Source organism: Heloderma suspectum, chromosome 4 (assembly GCF_057233095.1).
Source record: "Heloderma suspectum isolate Gila_16-S chromosome 4, 16-S_ref, whole genome shotgun sequence".
In the NCBI taxonomy this organism is placed as follows: domain Eukaryota; kingdom Metazoa; phylum Chordata; class Lepidosauria; order Squamata; family Helodermatidae; genus Heloderma; species Heloderma suspectum.
The window spans coordinates 276,877,002-276,895,262 of record NC_139461.1 but is presented as its reverse complement, the minus strand read 5'-3'; the positions used below and the strand labels follow the sequence as shown (position 1 = coordinate 276,895,262).

Below are 18,261 nucleotides of genomic sequence, written 5' to 3'. Positions count from 1 at the left end.
CAATTGATTTGACTACAACATGCTGAAGTCTAAATAAAATCAGATTAGTTTGCTTCAGATATTTTATTAATAGTTATAAATGACAAAGCTTTATAGGCACAGGATAAAATAAATGCAAGATCTATACTTGCATTAAATGTTTACTTTTAATTTTCAAAGCAAACAATGGAGAGTCATGACCTTTAATGAGTCACTACTGAAATGCCTGTGGTGTCCACAAACAAAGTACTGTTTCCCCCACTCCCATACATACCATTCACTTATATGAGGAAAAGTAATTTTTATTTATTACTGTTGTTCTTTATTTATTTGTATCACACCTTTATGGACAAGTTGTCATATGATGACTTGTAGTAGGGTGTATTTGGGGACACATTTGGTCAAACTTGCTGTGACACTGAGCTGCGTGTCAGTATCTATTAATCTAAAGCTGGGGTGCACAACTTGCAGAACCTCCCAGGACCGTAACTGAAGCCTCCAAGAATGCCCTGACTGCTTCCCACAATTGCTGCCTCGAGATTCCCTCTTCCAGCAATCCTAATACAGATTGCATTTTCCTCACTGGTACTAGCAGTGAGGAAAGTGTTCTAAACCAGGATCATTGATGGAGGGGGCAGAGAGAAAGTTCTCTACTCCTCTCACCCTCCCAGCAATCCCCATCTGTGTGTGTGTGTGTGTGTGTGTGTGTGTGTGTCTGCATATGTTCTTATGTGCACGAGCCAGCATCACATGCTGAAAAAGTTATGCACCTCCAGTCTAACTTTACAAGCATCTTTAACCAAGATGCTGGCATCCATGGGCATCTTTACACCAGCCTAAAATCCTGCATTTAAAACAGGGCTTTCTGCTTCCGTTTTAAATTCAGGATCACAATGACTCCCTTTTTCACCTGCTTTCTTTTCTCCCTCCCCTTTCCCTCTCCTTCTCCAGGTATCTGAGTCTTCCATTATCTTTCATTGATCTCACTCCTCTTCTTGCCACTTTTTCTCTTTTCATTGAGTAATTTGATAGCTCGTTATCTGCGATCTATTTAAAAGTGGAACAAAGGGCATTTAGTGCAGGAGACGCCCTAGAGGGACACCGCATCATGTAAATAGCCTGCAAACCTCCGTGAAGGAGCAATCTCAGTCACAGGATAAATGCTCCTTGTAAAGGAAGTCTATAGCTCACTTGGAATAACACACATTTTCCTAGGGCTTCCAGATCCACAAAACAAAAAATGTTTTGATGTATTCAGTCTCCTAGAGATAAATAACACCATGTCCTTTTTAATTAACACTTTGATAGTCCATCTCCTAGATGAAGAGAGAAGGTGAGAAGGGGATCGTCCTGTTTATCTGACATTCATCTTACTGGTCAAAGATGAATCCAATCTCTACCATCGTATCCTCCTTTGCGTTTTTATGAATAGCGAATTATTCCTCTTTGTAACAGTTGAGGCACTTTTATTACAATGTTGGATTCACACCTTGTGTCCCTGGAAACCTGTAGAAATGTCTGCTTGTTCTTCACATTTCCAACATATGTTCTCAGGTAGAAAAAATCCATTTTCAAGACATTTCTCTTGGAGAATTCATTGGAAGGCATTACTTTCCCCCCAAATTGCTCCAACTTAGTATTTTTGCAAGCCATCAACATCTTTGTGTTGACAAGCTTCGACTGTGCATAGAGGGCCCGGAATCGTAGTTCAAAGTCTGCCACTGCTGAACCAGAAAGTATTAAAATGTTGCTGCTGTTTAGATTCCCATCAGTCCAAGTAAAACTATGAAAAAAAAGAAGAGAATTCAGTCAGCTGCTAAGCTGAACCCCATATCATTAGTACTGTAGTATTTCACTTATTTTTAAATCCTTCTCCACCCAATTCTAATGGCTCTGGAAGAGCTGAAATATATCTTTACTTAATTACATGTTCACGGAAACCCTGAATTTTAGATGATGCTAGCTAGGTTATGGATAGACTATGATACTCAGCTTTTTTCAAAAATAATGTTTAACTAGGTTCATAAACTTGTGGTTGCTAGGATATGCTAGAAAATGTGATGGCAAAACATGTTAGGGTGCAATCCTATGCATGTTTAGACAGGAAATATGTCCTACAACTCCCAGCATTCCCTAGCCAACCATGCTGGCTGGAGAATGCTGGGAGTTGTAGGACTTTTTTCTGTCTAAACATGCATAGGATTGCACCCTTAGATATTTAGGCTGCAATCCTATACATAATTACTTAGGAATAAGTCTCCCTGAGCCCAATAGGGCTTACTTCTGAATAGACATGTACAGGATTGTACTATACAACCAGGAAATGAATATCATAAAGACCCTTTCCCAACACCATGTCAGAATCTCATGGTTTCAAAATCTATTTCACAAGTCTTTGGGGACAGACAGTCCATAGAGTAGGAGTGCAGAACCTCAGGCCCAGCTGTGATCCCAATCCAGCCCTAGAGGGTTCCCCAGATGGCTCCTTTCCCTGACCCCACCCTCTTTCCCTTGATCACCAATAGTTTGGTGGCTTCCTGGCTTTTGTGCAGTTTTTCCCCATTCTAAAAGGTCGAAATGACTCTCCGAAGGCTCAGTTACTGGCAGTAGGAGCTTTCAGCTAAAATATGCAGGTAATTTTGGTATTTTGGCACCACCCCTTTTGCCTTCAGCACCACCCATCACTGAAACCCCAAGAGCTTCTCTGAAATCGAATTTGGTCAATGGGGCTGAAAGAGGTTCTACACACTTGCCATAGAAGCAACTATCAAACCAGAGAAGGAGAGGGAGTGGAATGGAATACCCTGAAAGAAAGCAACGTTGAGTGACTGGAACAGTGAACAGCAACACTCCATACTGCAACATTTTGTTATAGGTTCCACTTGTATGTATGTATGTATTTTATTTTATTTACAATATTTATATACCGCTCCATATCTAGAACAAATTTTGGAGTGGGGAACACAAAAAATAAAACAGTAAAAGAATAAAAAGATTAAAACGCCACAATAAATTTATATTTGTTTAAAAACACAATGCCAGTAAAAACCATGACTGGTCAATTAAGGAATGCCTCCTGGAGCAGTGCTGTTTTCAGGAGGTGCCGGAAACAACACAGTGTTGGTGCCTGCCTGACCCCCAGGGGCAGGGAATTCCAAAGACAAGGGGTCACCACACTGAAGGCTCTTCTCCTGGTGGATTCTAGTCGGGCCATAGGTCCATGTGGAACCACCACGAACATGCCCTCTGATGACCTCAATGGCTGGGCAGGTTGGTAAGGGAGAAGGCACTGTCGCAAGTATCCTGGTCCTAAGTTGTTTAGGGCAGGGGTCCCCAACCCCCGGGCCACAGACCAGTACCGGTCCATGGCCTGTTAGGAACCGGGCCATAGGGGTGTGCGAAACCCCCTTACCTTGGGTCCGCGGGGGTCCGCGAGGGGGGGAGGCGATCCATCCCTCCCCCCCAGAATTCTCGCCGGCTCCAGCCATTTGCGTCCCTGTTCTTCAAGTAATAGGCTACGTAAATTTTTACGTAGCCTACGTAAATCTTTACGTAGCCTATTACTGCAAAGAACAGGGACGCAAATGGCGTCCATGTAGCGGATGCCATTTGCGTCCCAGCGGCCAGAAGTCTGCCAGCAAAACCATCCCCCCCCCCCCCCCCAGTCCGTGGAAAAATTGTCTTCCACGAAACTGGTCCCTGGTGCCAAAAAGGTTAGGGACTGCTGGTTTAGGGCTTTGTACACTAGTACTGAAACCTTAAACCTGGCCCGGGAGCAAGAAGGCAGCCAGTGCAGTGTTGGTGCATTGTATGACAGAATACCATTCAGCCCTAATCCTGTGGCATGTGTGTGCTGATGTACACTGAGCTCTCGCATGAGCTCCTAACACATTCACTACATTGGTGGCCAGCACAATGGGTGCAAAGCAAATCACCCACATTGACACCTGTGTTCACACAAATGCTCCTCACATTATCTTAGTAATGAGCAAATAGATTAGAGGTATTGACTGATGTTGTGTGTCTCATGGTTTCTTCCAATGTGACTCTGGATGCTGGAGACATTTTAGGGGAAGACATTCTACCCTTATCTCTGAAACCACAACAGGTGACATGCCCTTGAAAACATACAAATACTTGCCTGTAAGAACCTGTTGTCACTCTTATACCATCAACTAACATGAACTTTTCATGGGCCTTCCCAAATAATTTGGTTCCTGATCTTGTGCAGAAAGTTTTACCAGTAATACTCCGGACACTGAGGAGCTGTTCCAAAATAAAAAGGTGAGAGGGAGGGGGAATACAATGGTTACAAAATGCATTTCATCATGTTTACTAGAACTAGCATTACTGAACTCAAGGCACAATCCTATGGGGACAGTCGGCTGCCTCCGAACTTGAAGGTGACCGACTATCCACTGCAGGGCGGGCAGAGCATGGAGGGGATCTTCTTCTCTGCACTCTGGCCTCCCTGCATTTGTGGCTAGATGGCCGATTTTGCCGCCCCCTTCCCTCCCTGCCCCGCCCCCAGGAACATCCCCTTTTTGGCCACTCTGCACTGCTCTTATGAGCACAGAGCTGGGGGCAAACCAAGCTGTTTACAAGGCACTGGGGCGGGGGCAAGGAGCTGGTTTTCTGGGAACCGACCACAGAGCACTGTCTAGAAGCTGTTGGATTATTAAAAGTCTTTTTAATATTTAATCACTTGCATGATGACATATACAGCAGATCCAATTAAAAAAAGGGACTCCAGTGGCACATAAAGGAGGCAGACTCCCCTCTCCCTGTCCCTGTCCAGAAGCAACAACAGAGACTCCATCACTCTTCATTTTGTAGAAATACTGCTGGAATTGGGGAGGTGAAAAGGCAGCAGACTTTGGCCTAATTTTTATATGCATATACCCCAGGGGTGCAGAACGTCTGGGGAGTATGGGGGCCAAATCTGGCCCTCTGGGGGTCCCCAGAATGCCACCCCCTTTCCCCTGTCCCCACCCCTTTCCCTTGACTACTGACCATTTGGTGGTTTCCAGGCTTTTATGCAGTCCCCCCCCCCATGCTAAAGTAAGAGCTTTAAACTAAAATATGCTGGTAGCTTTAGTACTTTTTGCCTTGTCCCTTTTGTGTTTGGCCCTGCGCCCCACTGTAATGCAGCCTGCAGGAGCTTCTCCAAAATGGGCTAAAAGATGTTCAACACCCCTGATATGCACCATCAGATATTTAAGGCACAATCCTATGCACGTTTAGACAGAATGTTGTTGTTGTTCAGTCGTTCAGTCGTGTCCGACTCTTCGTGACCCCATGGACCATAGCACGCCAGGCCTTCCTGTCCTGCGCTCTCTCCCGGAGCGTGCTCAAGTTCATATTCATTGCATCCGTGATGCTATCTAGCCATCTCATCCTCTGCCGTCCCCTTCTCCTTTTGCCTTCAGTCTTTCCCAGCATCAGGGTCTTTTCCAGAGAGTTTTCTCTTTGCATTCGGTGGCCAAAATATTGGAGCTTCAGCTTCAGTATCTGTCCTTCCAATGAGCACTCAGGGTTGATTTCCTTTAGGATGGACTGATTTGACCTCCTTGCAGTCCAGGGCACTCGTAAGAGTCTTCTCCAGCACCACAGTTCGAAAGCATCGATTCTTCGGTGCTCAGCCTTCCTTATAGTCCAGCTCTCACAGCCATACATTACTACTGGGAAAACCATAGCTTTGATTAGACGGACCTTTGTCGGCAAGGTGATGTCTCTGCTTCTTACTATGCTGTCTAGGTTTGCCATAGCTTTCCTCCCAAGGAGCAAGCGTCTTTTAATTTCATGGCTACAGTCACCGTCTGCGGTGATCTTGGAGCCCAAGAAAGTAAAATCTGTCACTGCTTCCATTTCTTCCCCTTCTATATGCCAGGAAGTGATAGGGCCAGATGCCATGATCTTAGTTTTTTTAATGTTGAGTTTCAAACCAGCTTTTGCACTCTCCTCTTTCACCCTCAACAAGAGACTCTTTAGATCCTCTTCGCTTTCTGCCATTAGGGTGGTATCGTCTGCATATCGGAGGTTCTTGATAATTCTCCCAGCAATCTTAATTCCAACCTCTGATTCATCCAACCCGGCATTTCTCATGATGTACTCTGCATATAAGTTAAATAAGCAGGGTGACAATATGCAGCCTTGTCGTACTCCTTTCCCAATTTTGAACCACTCAGTTGTTCCATGTCTGGTTCTTACTGTTGATTCTTGACCCTCGTACAGGTTTCTCAGGAGACAGGTAAGGTGGTCTGGTACTCCCATCACTTTAAGAATTTGCCACAGTTTGTTGTGATCCACACAATCAAAGGCTTTAGCATATTCAATGAAGCAGAAATAGACGTTTTTCTGGAATTCTCTTGCTTTCTCCATTATGCAGCGAATGTTGGCGATTTGATCTCTAGTTCCTCTGCCTCTTCGAAACCCAGCTTGTACTTCTGGTAGTTCTCGGTTCGCATACTGCTGAAGCCTAGCTTGTAGGATTTTGAGCATCACCTTGCTGGCATGCAAAATGAGTGCAATTGTGCGGTAGTTTGAACACTCTTTGGCGTTGCCCTTCTTTGGAATTGGAATGTAAACTGACCTTTTCCAGTCTTGCGGCCATTGTTGAGTGTTCCAAATTTGTTGGCATATTGAATGCAGCACTTTAACAGCATCATCTTTTAGGATTTTAAATAGCTCAGCTGGAAGACTGTCATCTCCACTAGCTTTCTTGTTAGTAATGCTTCCTAAGGCCCACTTGACTTCACTCTCAAGGATGTCCGGCTCAAGTTCAGTGACCGCACTATCATGGCTATCAAGGACATTAAGATCTTTCCTGTGTAGTTCTTCTGTGTATTCTTTCCACCTCTTCTTAATCTCATCTGCTTCTGTTAGGTCCCTGCCTTCTTTGTCCTTGATCATGCCCGTCTTTGCACAAAACGTTCCCTTGAGATCTCCGATTTTCTTGAAGAGATCTCTAGTCTTTCCCATTCTGTTGTTTTCCTCGATTTCTTTGCATTGTTCATTTAAGAAGGCCTTCTTGTCTCTCCTTGCTATTCTCTGGAACTCTGCATTCAGTTGGATATATCTTCCCCTTTCTCCCTTGCTTTTCGCTTCCCTTCTTTCCTCAGCTACTTGTAAAGCCTCATCAGACAGCCACCTGGCTTTCTTGCATTTCTTTTTCTTTGGGATGGATTTCGTTGCTGCCTCCTGAACAATGTTATGGACCTCCGTCCATAGTTCCTCAGGCACTCTCTCTATCAGGTCTAATCCCTGAAATCTATTCCTCACCTCCACTGTATATTCATAAGGATATGATTTAGGTCATACCTGAATGGTTTAGTGGTTTTCCCTACGTTCTTCAATTTAAGCCGAAATTTTGCAAGAAGCAGCTCATGATCTGAGCCACAGTCAGCTCCAGGTCTTGTTTTGACTGACTGTATAAAGCTTTTCCATCTTTGGCTGCAAAGGACATAATCAATCTGATTTCGATATTGCCCATCTGGTGATGTCCATGTGTAGAGTCGTCTCTTGTGCTGTTGGAAAAGAGTGTTTGCTATGATCAGCGTGTTCTCTTGGCAAAGCTCTATTAGCTTTTGTCCTGCTTCATTTTGTACACCAAGGCCATGCCTGCCTGTTATCCCAGTGATTTCTTGACTTCCTACTTTAGCATTCCAATCCCCTATGATGAAGAGGACATCTTTTTTTGATGTTAGTTCTAGAAGGTGTTGTAGGTCTTCATAGAACCGATCAACCTCAGCTTCTTCGGCCTCAGTGGTTGGGGCATAGACTTGAATTACTGTGATGTTGATCACAGTAATTCGTACTGGATTCGTACGAATTACCAATTCGCCTTGGATTCGTACTGAGATCATTCTATCATTTTTAAGATTGTACCCCAGTACTGCTTTTCCCACCCTTTTGTTGACTATGAGTGCTACTCCATTTCTTCTAAGGGATTCTTGCCCACAATAGTAGATATGATGGTCACCTGAATTAAATTCGCCCATGCCTGTCCATTTTGGTTCGCTGATTCCCAAGACGTCGATGTTCAATCTTGCCATCTCATGTTTGACCACCTCCAGCTTACCTTGATTCATTGATCTGACATTCCAGGTTCCTAAACAATATTGTTCTTTACAGCATCGGATTTTCTTTTCACCACCAGACACATCCACAGCTGAGTGTCCTTTTGGCTTTGGCCCAGCCGCTTCACTCTTTCTGGCGCTACTTCGAAATACCCTCTGCTCTTCCCCAGTAGTATATTGGACACCTTCCGACCTGAGGGGCTCATCTTCCGGCGTCATCTCTTTTAGCCTTGTGATACGTTCCATGGGGTTTTCTTGGCAAGAATACTGGAGTGGGTTGCCATTTCCTTCTCCAGTGGACCACATTTTGTCAGAACTCTGCCATGACCTGTCCATCTTGGGTGGCCCTGCACGGCATAGCTTATGGCTTCACTGAGTTACGCAAGCCCCTTCGCCACAACAAGGCAGTGATCCATGAAGGGGTTAGACAGAATAAAGTCCTACACATTGCAGCATCCCTCCAGGCAGTCTTGCTGACTGGGGTATGCTGGGAATTGTAGGACTTTTTTCTGTCTAAATGTGTGTAGGATTGTGCCCTTAATCAATCAAGGACCCTCAGCTGAATTGGTGAACTACCTCGGTTCAAATCATTATGTCAGAGCTGAGGCTACGTACAGTGCCTTGCATAAATATTCACACACACACACACACACTTTCACTTTTCCACATTATGTTGTCTTACAACCTGGAATTAAAATGGATTAAATTAGGATTTCTTGTCACTGATCTACACAAAATAGTCTATAATGTTGAAGTGGGGAAAAAATCAACCCATTTTATAAAATGATTTACAAAGAAAAAACTGAAGTCTGGATTGCATAAGTATTCACCCCCTTTGCTGTGATATCCCTAAATAAGCTCTGGTGCAACCAACTCTCTTCAGAGAGCTTCGGCTATTGGGCGGTATAGAAATGAAATAAATAAATAAATAAATAAATAAAAATAAATTCAGAAGTCACCTAATTAGTTGAATGGAGTCCATATGTGTGCAGTTCAAATGTCACATGATCTCAGATTAAATACACCTGTTTCTAGAAGGCCCAACATTAGAGAGCTTATCTAAACAAACAGCATCATGAAGACCAAGGAACTATCAAGACAAGTCCGGGATAAAGTTCTGGAGAAGCACCAAACAGGGTTGGGTTATAAAAAATAGCTGAAACTATGAACATCCCCCAGAGTACCGTTGTCCATGATTACAAAATGGAAAGAATATGGCACAACCAAGACTCTGCCTAGAGAAAGCTGTCCACGAAAACTCAGTGACCAGGTAAGGAGGGCGTTAGTCAGAGAAGCAACCAAGAGGCCAATGGTAACTCTGAAGGAGTTGGATTGATCCACAGCTGAGATAAGAGAAACCCTCATGGGACAACTATCACCTGGATACCCCACAAAGCTGGGCTCTATGGAAGAGCGGTGAGAAGAAAGCCATTGCTGAAAAAAACCTCCATATCAAATCCCGTTTGGATTTTGCCAAAAGGCATGCGGGAGATACAGCAAACATGTGAAAAAAGGTTCTCTGGCCTGATGAGACCAAAACTAGGGATGGGGGAGAATTTCTCCCCGAAACTTCAGGGGGCCAAGTGCCAACGCATTCGGTCCTCCGAAGGTTGTTCGGGGAGAACTTCTCCGCCCCCCGCCCCCCCCCCCGGGGTGGGACTTACCTTTCACGAATGTCCCTCCCGGTGACGGGTCCCGGCGGCGGTTCGGCAGGTCTTCGTCAGGGCCGGGGGCGGCAGCCGGTCTTTTGACCGGCTGCCGCCGCCGCCATTACAAGCAAAGTAAAAAAAAAAAAACGCCCCTGTGATAGGCTACGTGACGATTAACGTAGCCTATCACGGCTAGATTTGCAAAGTCAGCCGTGATAGGCTACGTTAATCATCACGTAGCCTATCACGGGTGACTTAAAAAAAAAAAAAGCACGTACGGCTAATGGCGGCCCCCATAGGGAGCCGCCATTCGCGTTCCTTATTTGGTCCCTGTAGTTTACGTAAAGATTTACGTAGACTACGGCGAAAATAAGGACAACGCAAATAGCGTTGCCCTTATTTTCGCCGTAGTCTACGTAAATCTTTACGTAGACTACAGCGACCAAATAAGGAACGCGAATGGCGGCTCCCTATGGGGGCCGCCATTTGCGTACGCGCTTTTTTTTTCCAAAGTCACCCGTGATAGGCTACGTGACGATTAATGTAGCCTATCACGGCTGACTTTGCAGATCTAGCCATGACAGGCTACGTTAATCGTCATGTAGCCTATCACGGGGCGTTTTTTTTTTTTTTACTTTTCTTTTGAAGTTCGCGGCCGGGGAGACGGGGCACTTCTCCCCGGCCTGAATTTCGGCCGGGCGAGGCGGGAAGCCTCCCCCCCAGCCTGAATTTCGGCCGGGCGAGGAGGGAAGCCTCCCCCCCCGGCCTGAACTTCGGGGGGAGCAGCGAAGCGCCTCCCCCCCACCGCGAAGCAAGCTGCGAGACCAGGTAAGTGACTTTCGTGCACCCCTAACCAAAGCTGAACTTTTTCAACATTACCCATTAGCCTACCCCAAGCTCCTTCATTATGTCTCTCCCATGCCGCAACAGAAACGTCCACACACCCAGCTGGATTGAACCACACACACACACCTACCTTCTTTCTCCTCTACCTCCCAACTGATTTTTTTCTGTTTCCTTTCCCTCCACCAGGGTTTGTTTGCCCAGATACCTGCCAACCTTGCACCAAAAAGTGTAGCTGACAGAGCAGGTTGCATTTCGCAATTCTGCATACTTTAGAAATTAATGTTCCAGAATTAACAGTATAATCCAATGGGTCTTTATTTCGAATTAAATTTACAGAGATCTTGGGAAGGCAGCTAAGGCTGCAGTCCTACACACACTTACCTGGGAGAAAGCCCAATTGGCAGTTGAACACAGCGGGACTGACTTCTGAGTAAATGCATAGGAGTATGTGATAAATCCTAAAAACTGGCACAAGCCAGCCACCTGCCCTGCCCCATAAGTACATAATGGTGGCCACCCCCTCCCCACTCTCCTGTTGCTGCTGTGGCCAGCAGCAGCCCTGAACGGGTGGCCATTGTTGCAGGCGACAAGGGCAGCTAGGGCAGCACCAGGTATGCAGGCATGGAGCAGGGACAGGTAGAGAAGCCAAGAGCTGAGGAGGAGAATGGGGGGGCGAGAGGAGGCTGCAGAGCTCCCCCAGGCTCCCTCTCTCGCTTGCTCGCTCCCTTTATCTGGCCAGCAGCCAAGAGGCAGCCGCCCACACTCCCTCTGCTCCCTCATCTTTCCCTAGCAGACCACGACCCGGCTGGGGGCTGGTTTCAAAAAAAGTGCCAGAGTGATGTCCCGGTGCGACCTGCCACCACTACACCACTGCTCACAGCTGTAATTGCTGCCAAAGGTGCTTCTGCCAAGTATTGACTGGGAGGTGGGGGGTGAATACTTATACAACCAACGAATACCAAAGCTTTTAATGAGCTTCCGCCGTGCATTAAAAACATGGTTGTTCAGGCAGGCATTTGGGGTGGGTTAGGGTATTTTAGAAAATGTTTTTATTGTAGAATTTTATTGTTTTAAACTGTTTTATTGTATGCTGTACATCGCCCAGAGTGGCTGGGTGACCAGCCAGATGGGCGATTAATAAATTTAATAATAAATAAATAAATAAAATACCAGTTTGTTTTTGTTTAATTAACTTTTGTGCCACAATAACAATATTTTGCACCTTCAAAGTGTTCAGTATGTTGTGTAAATCAAATGGTAAAAACGCCAATTAAATCTATTTTCATTCCAGGTTGTAACACAACAAAATGTGGAAAAGTCAAAGGGGTGTGTGTGAATACTTATGCAAGGTACCGTAATATGAAAGTTTATGGACAGTTCAAACATATGGCAACTACTGCACAGAGCAGGTGAGACCACTAACAGCTTTGCACTTGAGCTGGTCTTGTGGGAAGATGCCCTTTCAGGCTCCGTGTTGAACTACATATACACACACACATTTGGATTAAAATTTGTAGACACACCAGTATTTAATTTGAAGGGAGGGGGAGGAATTCCTGCCTCACAGACAGACCGTTGACAGGGGCCTTATCCTATATAATAGTGACCTCATTCTCTGGGTTTAGAGCTTATGTAACCAAAACAGTACCATCCACACACAAGAAGGAGTTATCAGCAGATGTGGGGGAACTCAAACATTTGCAGAAGTATGAATTATCTTCAGGGCAAGGAACCCAGGCAACACCCCTAATGAGGACTGCGCATGATCAAAGAACGCAGGAGGACTGGTGCTGGCGGTGGTGGTGGGGAAATGGATGGTAGGGGGAATGGAATATTCTGGTACAGGGTGTGGCTGCCTGGCTGGAACCCTAAACAGGAGCACTCCACCCTGCAACATTTTGTTGCAGTTCCTACTTGTAATCCAGATCGTCACATTTGTAGCACTGACCTTTTCCTGTTCTAGGTTGATTCCCAGATCTCTACACATTTTCAGAAAGTAGGGAAAGAGAGCTTGATCCAAGAGGATGTACACTCTGACGTCCCGCTTCTGACAGGCTTCCAGGAGATCACTAAAGATGTCAATATCTGTGAAGAAATCCATAACAAGAGCAATGACCTGAAACAAATGACAGGGGGAAGAGTTAATTTAGTTGTGCAGACAGACTATCAAAATGGAGGGAGACAATCTGAGCACTACCGGCACCAACTGTACTTGAGCCGCTGTTTATGTTGAATAGCAGCCAGAAGCCACGTAGACGCAAAATAAACTTGTCAGCTCTTCATTCATTCATTTCTATACTGCCCAATAGCCAAAGCTCTCCGGGCAGTTCACAAAAATTAAAACCAAAAAGCATACAGTAAAACAATATAAAATATAAAAACATTAAAACCACAATATAACAATACAACTAGAATAAAACAAGAATAAAACCTAGCAGCAATGCAGAGATTTAAAATATAGATTTAAAACAGCAAAGCTAAAAGCTAGATATCCATTTGTGAACCAATTTTGTGCATGTGCCAAAAGCAAAATTCTATGTGAAGTTTGGCGTTTCTCTTCGAATGAAACATGTGAGGAACTCTGGAGGAAGCCACTTTCTCAGTGGGATTCCTCGCATCCCTGGATTACTGCTGGATTTCACCTACAGTTTAATTTGCAACAAATGCTGAGGTCCGACCTCAGGTGAAACTTCTGAAGTATTCTGAGAGAAGCCACAAAAGTTATGGATAAACCAGCGGAGATGCCTATCACAGTCTCCAGACAGTTTCTGTCTTTTAAATAAAAAGCAGCTGCAGAAGGCTGAAATTGGAAGTGAAAGTTGCTGGGGAAGGTATACCCTTCACCCTTCACTACTCATCCAGTAACTTTTATGCTCAAAATAGTCCCATAGGGAATAGCTATGGCAGGGTTCCCCAACACAGTAGGCACCTCCAATGGCACCCACACAGCTCTTCACTCTTTGCCCTCTTCACACACACACAAAACTTTAATAAAAAATTGAAAAACATTGGGGTGCCAGGTTCTCCTTCTTCCTGAACCTGCCGCTGATCAGCTGTTCAGTGGGCATGAAGAGAGAGGAAGGCGAAGGGGGTAAAGGGGAGAGAAATAGTGAGGCTAGAGGCTGGAAGTGGAGAGAAACAGCAAGATAAAGGGGTGAGTGAAAGAGAAAGAGCAAGGCTAGGGGCTAGGAAGGGAGAGAAAGAAGGCTAGGGATGGAGAAAGGAGAGAAAGAGAGAGGAAAGTGGAGAAAGAGAGAACGCAAAGAGGAAAGGTCTGTGTGAATAGAAGACTGGGCAGGCCAATAAGCAACTCTTTCCATTTCCTCCTGCCTCCCAGCCACTAGCCTTGCTATTTTGCCCTCCCCACCCCCACCCCCCGCATACACCTCTTGACTAGCCAGGCCTCCACAACAGCTGTTATATGACTACCACATCCTCCATGGGAGCCATTTTTGGTGGTGCCCACAGCAGTTTCTTAAATTCCCAGATGTGCCCATATGGCCAAAAAGGTTGGGGACTCCCTGTATCCAGAGTACTTTTGGGCATCACATTTTAAGGAGCGCCTTGACAAAGTGGAGCGTGTCCAGAGGAGGGTGACCAGGATGGTGAGGGGGCTGGAAACCAAGTCCTATAAGAAATGGTTGAAAGAGCTGGGTATGTTTTGCCTGGAGAAGAGAAGATTAAGGGGAGACGTGATAGCAGTCTTCCAATATCTGAAGGGCTGAGACACAGAAGATGGAACATATTTGTCCTCTGTTGCTCAGAAGGGTAAGACAGTGGGTGGAACTGAAGAGAAGCAGATCTTGGATAAACATTATGAGAAACTTCCTAATGGTGCAAGCTGTTCGACAGTGGCACAGACTGAATTGGGAGGTGGTGGGCTCTCCTTCACTGGAGGTGTTTAGGCAGAGGCTGGATGGTCATCTCAGGGATGCTATAGCTGCAGCCTGCATTGTGCAGTGGGGTGGACTAGATGACCTCCAAACCCCCTTCCAACTCTGGGATTCTATATCTTCTCACCCCCAAGGGAGGAAGCAGCTCCCCTGGACCATGACCGTGAATTAAAAATGACTGGGGAGGGGAAAGGTTAAGCTGCCCTCACCCCCTGCTGTTCCTCCCTTAAAGTTAAAGGCTTTCGATTTAAAAAAATCTGCTTTTGATTTAAAAAAAATATAACAACAAAGAACCTCCACACATTTCTGAGGAAAGATATACACAGCTTTGTGTCGTGTCACTGTCTAGTTTGGGCCAAAAGACTAATTATTTCTCCAGGGGTGGGGTGGAGAGAGTGCTGCATTTCCCTGTGTATACTGCCAGTTGAATGCAGAGCTTACAATTCATGCATCAAAGCTGCTGAAGAGAAAGAACACAGGTGGAGGATGATATGTTTGAGTACTCACCCATATTAAAGATTCTCTGTATGCAGGGAGAAGCATTCAGTCCCTCCCTGACATGCTATTTTTCTATGTGTGGGGAGATTTTTTTCATATGGAAGCACTCAAACATGCAATTTCCCACCCCACTTGCAGCACTACAGCCCAGGAGCCACTTGATTCTACTGAATATATAGAGTAGCTCTAAACTAAGGGCAATTAATCATGCAGTTCTATAAATGTCTACTCAGAAGTACATCTCATCATTTTCAATGGAGCTTACTCTTAGGTAAGTGTACATTAAATTGCAACCTAATGGTCTGAGGGAGTGTCCACTAATCCCAGAATTGTGTCTGATAATTGTGGTTATTCAGTGGTAAGGGAGACAGCATCCTGCATGTGCTCAGAGGCACTCTTCTTCAAACATTCCAGGTTTGAGTAGAGGCCTGCTATCTTTTCTTTCAGTAAGAACACAGAAATTTTAACACCTAATCTAAGATTGCAAGACAGGCAAAAATCCAAACCAATGCATCTTTATGTAGCATGGAGGTGCAGTGTTAAAGAATGCTGCATTTGTTGAATTTCTACCAGAGTCATGCCACAGAGTCTGTTGGGGCCAGGGAGGTGCTAGACATGGCTAGACATGGAACCCAATCTTATGCATGTTTAGTCATACAATTAGAAGGGACCTCAAAGGTAATGTAGTCCAACCCTCACCAATGCAGGAAATCTGCTGCGCTCAGTGGAGCTGAACACCAAGTAAATATGCACAGGATTGCAGCCTAAAGTTTGGATCCAGATTTAGTCAGAACAGACCCATTGAAACCAATGGGACTTAAGTTTATCATGACTTACCTGCTCCATTGATTTCAAGAGGTCTTTTCTTTGTATGTCTAAATATGGATCCAACCCCAAGGCTCCAGTTCTGTGTAGGTTTATCTGGAAGCAAGTACCGTTGAGCAAAGTGGGGCTTATTTCCGAAAAACCGTGCGCAGGAATAGAAGGTCTGCAAAACGTGGAACTGAAAGCAAGTACTGGAGAGGGAGAGAATGGGCGCTCTTGAGCGCCTCGCTCACCTCCCTGGCCGACCGGATCTGCTTGCGCACCGCCTCCTTGCAGGGGTAGACGGTCTCGCCAAAGCTGGGCTGGAAGTGGGCCTCCACCCGGGTGAGCCCCCGAAAAGAGCCGCTGACGAAGGCCGGCCAGCCCAGCTCCAGCACCGGCGGCTCCGCGTCGGACTGCGCCGGGAAGTAAGTGAGCGACGAGCAATCCGGGGAGGCGTTCAGGGGCTGCTCGGCGGCGGCGCTGTCGTCCGCCCCGGGCGGCGGCACGGCGGCGCGCAGCACGGCGCGGATCTCGGGCTCGGAGAGGAAGGCGCGCATCTTCTCCCGGCGCAGGAAAGCGTGGAAAGCCGGCCGGCCGGCGGCCACGAGCTCCTCCAGCGCCAGGCGCTGCGCCTCGCTGTAGGCCTGGGGCGGGCTGCGCGGCTCCCGCCCGCGGAACCCCCTGAGGAGGAGCGCGTCGTCCAAGCACCGAGACTGATTCGCCATGGGGCGCATAAAGGAGCCCAATCCCTGGGAGGAAGAGGGGCGCATAAGAGTCATTCACGTCTTATATTTAGTTGGAACCCCGCCCCCTTCTCTTTTGTCCCGTCGCCCCCAAGGTTCCCACGCTGGCGCAGGCTGAATGAATGGCTATTGTGTTCGGGTTGTTTTACGTGTTCAGGACACTGAGTTCAAATAACTCATCCATCGCAGCAGCTCGCCACGCTCCTCTAACCCGGAGCGTCTGCATCGGGAAATGGGGCCGTGGAACGCGCTTGCGATGCGTAACTGGTTTTTGAGTCGCCGCCTCGGGCGCCTTCCCTGGGCACCCCACCCGAAGGCTGGGATGAACGGAGTCAGACTGGCTAGCGGCGAAACGGGATTGGGAGACGAGGGCGAGGGGGAAAGCGGCACAATAGATTCATAGAATCATAGAATAGTAGGGTTGGAAGGGGCCTACAAGGCCATCGAGTCCAACCCCCTGCTCAATGCAGGAATCCAAGTCAGAGCATCCCTGAGAGATGGCTGTCCAGCCTCGTCTTGAAGGCCTCCAGTGTGGGAGAGCCCACCACCTCCCCAGGTAATTGGTTCCATTGTCGTATTGCTCTTACAGTCAGGAAGTTTTTCCTGATGTTCAGCCGGAATCTGGCTTCCTGTAACTTGAGCCCATTATTCCGTGTCCTGCACTCTGGGATGATCAAGAAGAGATCCTGGCCTTCTTCTCTGTGACAACCTTTCAAGTACTTGAAGAGTGCTATCATATCTCCCCTCAGTCTTCTCTTCTCAAGGCTAAACATGCCCAGTTCTTTCAATCTCTCCTCATAGGACTTTGTTTCCAGTCCCCTGATCATCTTTGTTGCCCTCCTCTGAACCCTCTCCAGTTTGTCTGCATCCTTCTTAAAGTGTGGTGCCCAGAACTGGACACAGTACTCCAGATGAGGCCTAACCAGTGCTGAGTAGAGGGGAACTAGTACTTCCCGGGATTTGGAAGTGATGCTTCTATGAATGCAGCCCAAAATAGCATTTGCCTTTTTTGCAGCCACATCACATTGTTGGCTCATATTCAGCTTGTGATCAACAACAATTCCAAGATCCTTCTCGCTTGTAGTGTGGTTGAGCCACGTATCCCCCATCTTGTAACTGTGCATTTGGTTTCTTTTTCCTAGGTGCAGAACTTGGCATTTGTCCCTATTAAATGTCATCCTGTTGTTTTCTGCCCAGCGCTCCAGTCTATCCAGATCACTTTGAATTTTGTTTCTGTCTTCCAAAGTATTAGCTATCCCTCCCAATTTTGTGTCATCTGCAATTTTGATCAGCATTCCCTGCACCTCCTCCTCCCTTGACGACGCGCTTGCCTGACACACACACACACACACCCAGTTTGAGCAAGATCCCCGGGAGCGAAAAAGGGGTGGTTCTTCTCTTGGTGTAGCAATCGCACCGGACGACTCTGAGTCACAGTAGCCTCATTCACACAAAGGGAGCTGGTACCAGTGGAGATTGCGGAGGGCAGGAAGGCCTGGCGTGCTATGGTCCAGGGGGTCACGAAGAGTCGGACACGACTGAACAGCAACAACAACCAGTGGAGGCTGGGGGCTCCGATTTCTGTGGGGCTGTAAATCCATTGTGGGTTCCAGTCAGAGCCAGCCAGGCCTCTACGGCGCTTTTCAAGGTGCTGAACCTATTTTAGGGACAGGGTTCAGTACTTGGATAGCTCCTTTAGAGGTCTGGTTGGTTCTGACTGAAACCCAGAATGAAGTTACAGCCCCACCAAAATCGGAGCCACCACCCT

The 18,261-nt window shown here is 46.6% G+C and overlaps 1 protein-coding gene across 1 annotated transcript; it reads right to left on the bottom strand.

The window, feature by feature from the left end:
* Nucleotides 1-57: 57 nt before the first annotated feature.
* LOC146348742 (protein FAM83D-B-like) lies at nucleotides 58-16,475 on the bottom strand. Its single transcript, XM_084848379.1, has 4 exons — nucleotides 16,002-16,475; nucleotides 12,501-12,668; nucleotides 4,121-4,245; nucleotides 58-1,762 (listed from the first exon to the last, which is right to left on the bottom strand). Exons 1-4 carry the CDS (start codon nucleotides 16,473-16,475, stop codon nucleotides 1,402-1,404), a joined length of 1,128 nt encoding a protein of 375 aa, XP_084704505.1. The 3' UTR covers nucleotides 58-1,401.
* Between the last annotated feature and the right edge of the window lie 1,786 nt (nucleotides 16,476-18,261).

What these genes read in the sequence shown, in the direction of transcription:
- LOC146348742 (XM_084848379.1), bottom strand. Translation starts at nt 16,475, where the DNA reads ATGGCGAATCAGTCTCGGTGCTTGGACGACGCGCTCCTCCTCAGGGGG. An exon ending in TCAACCTAGAACAGGAAAAG is followed by an intron (nt 4,246 to 12,500) that starts GTCAGTGCTACA and finishes ATTTTGGAACAG; the next exon opens with CTCCTCAGTGTCCGGAGTAT. An exon ending in GTGACAACAGGTTCTTACAG is followed by an intron (nt 1,763 to 4,120) that starts GCAAGTATTTGT and finishes TTTTTTTCATAG; the next exon opens with TTTTACTTGGACTGATGGGA.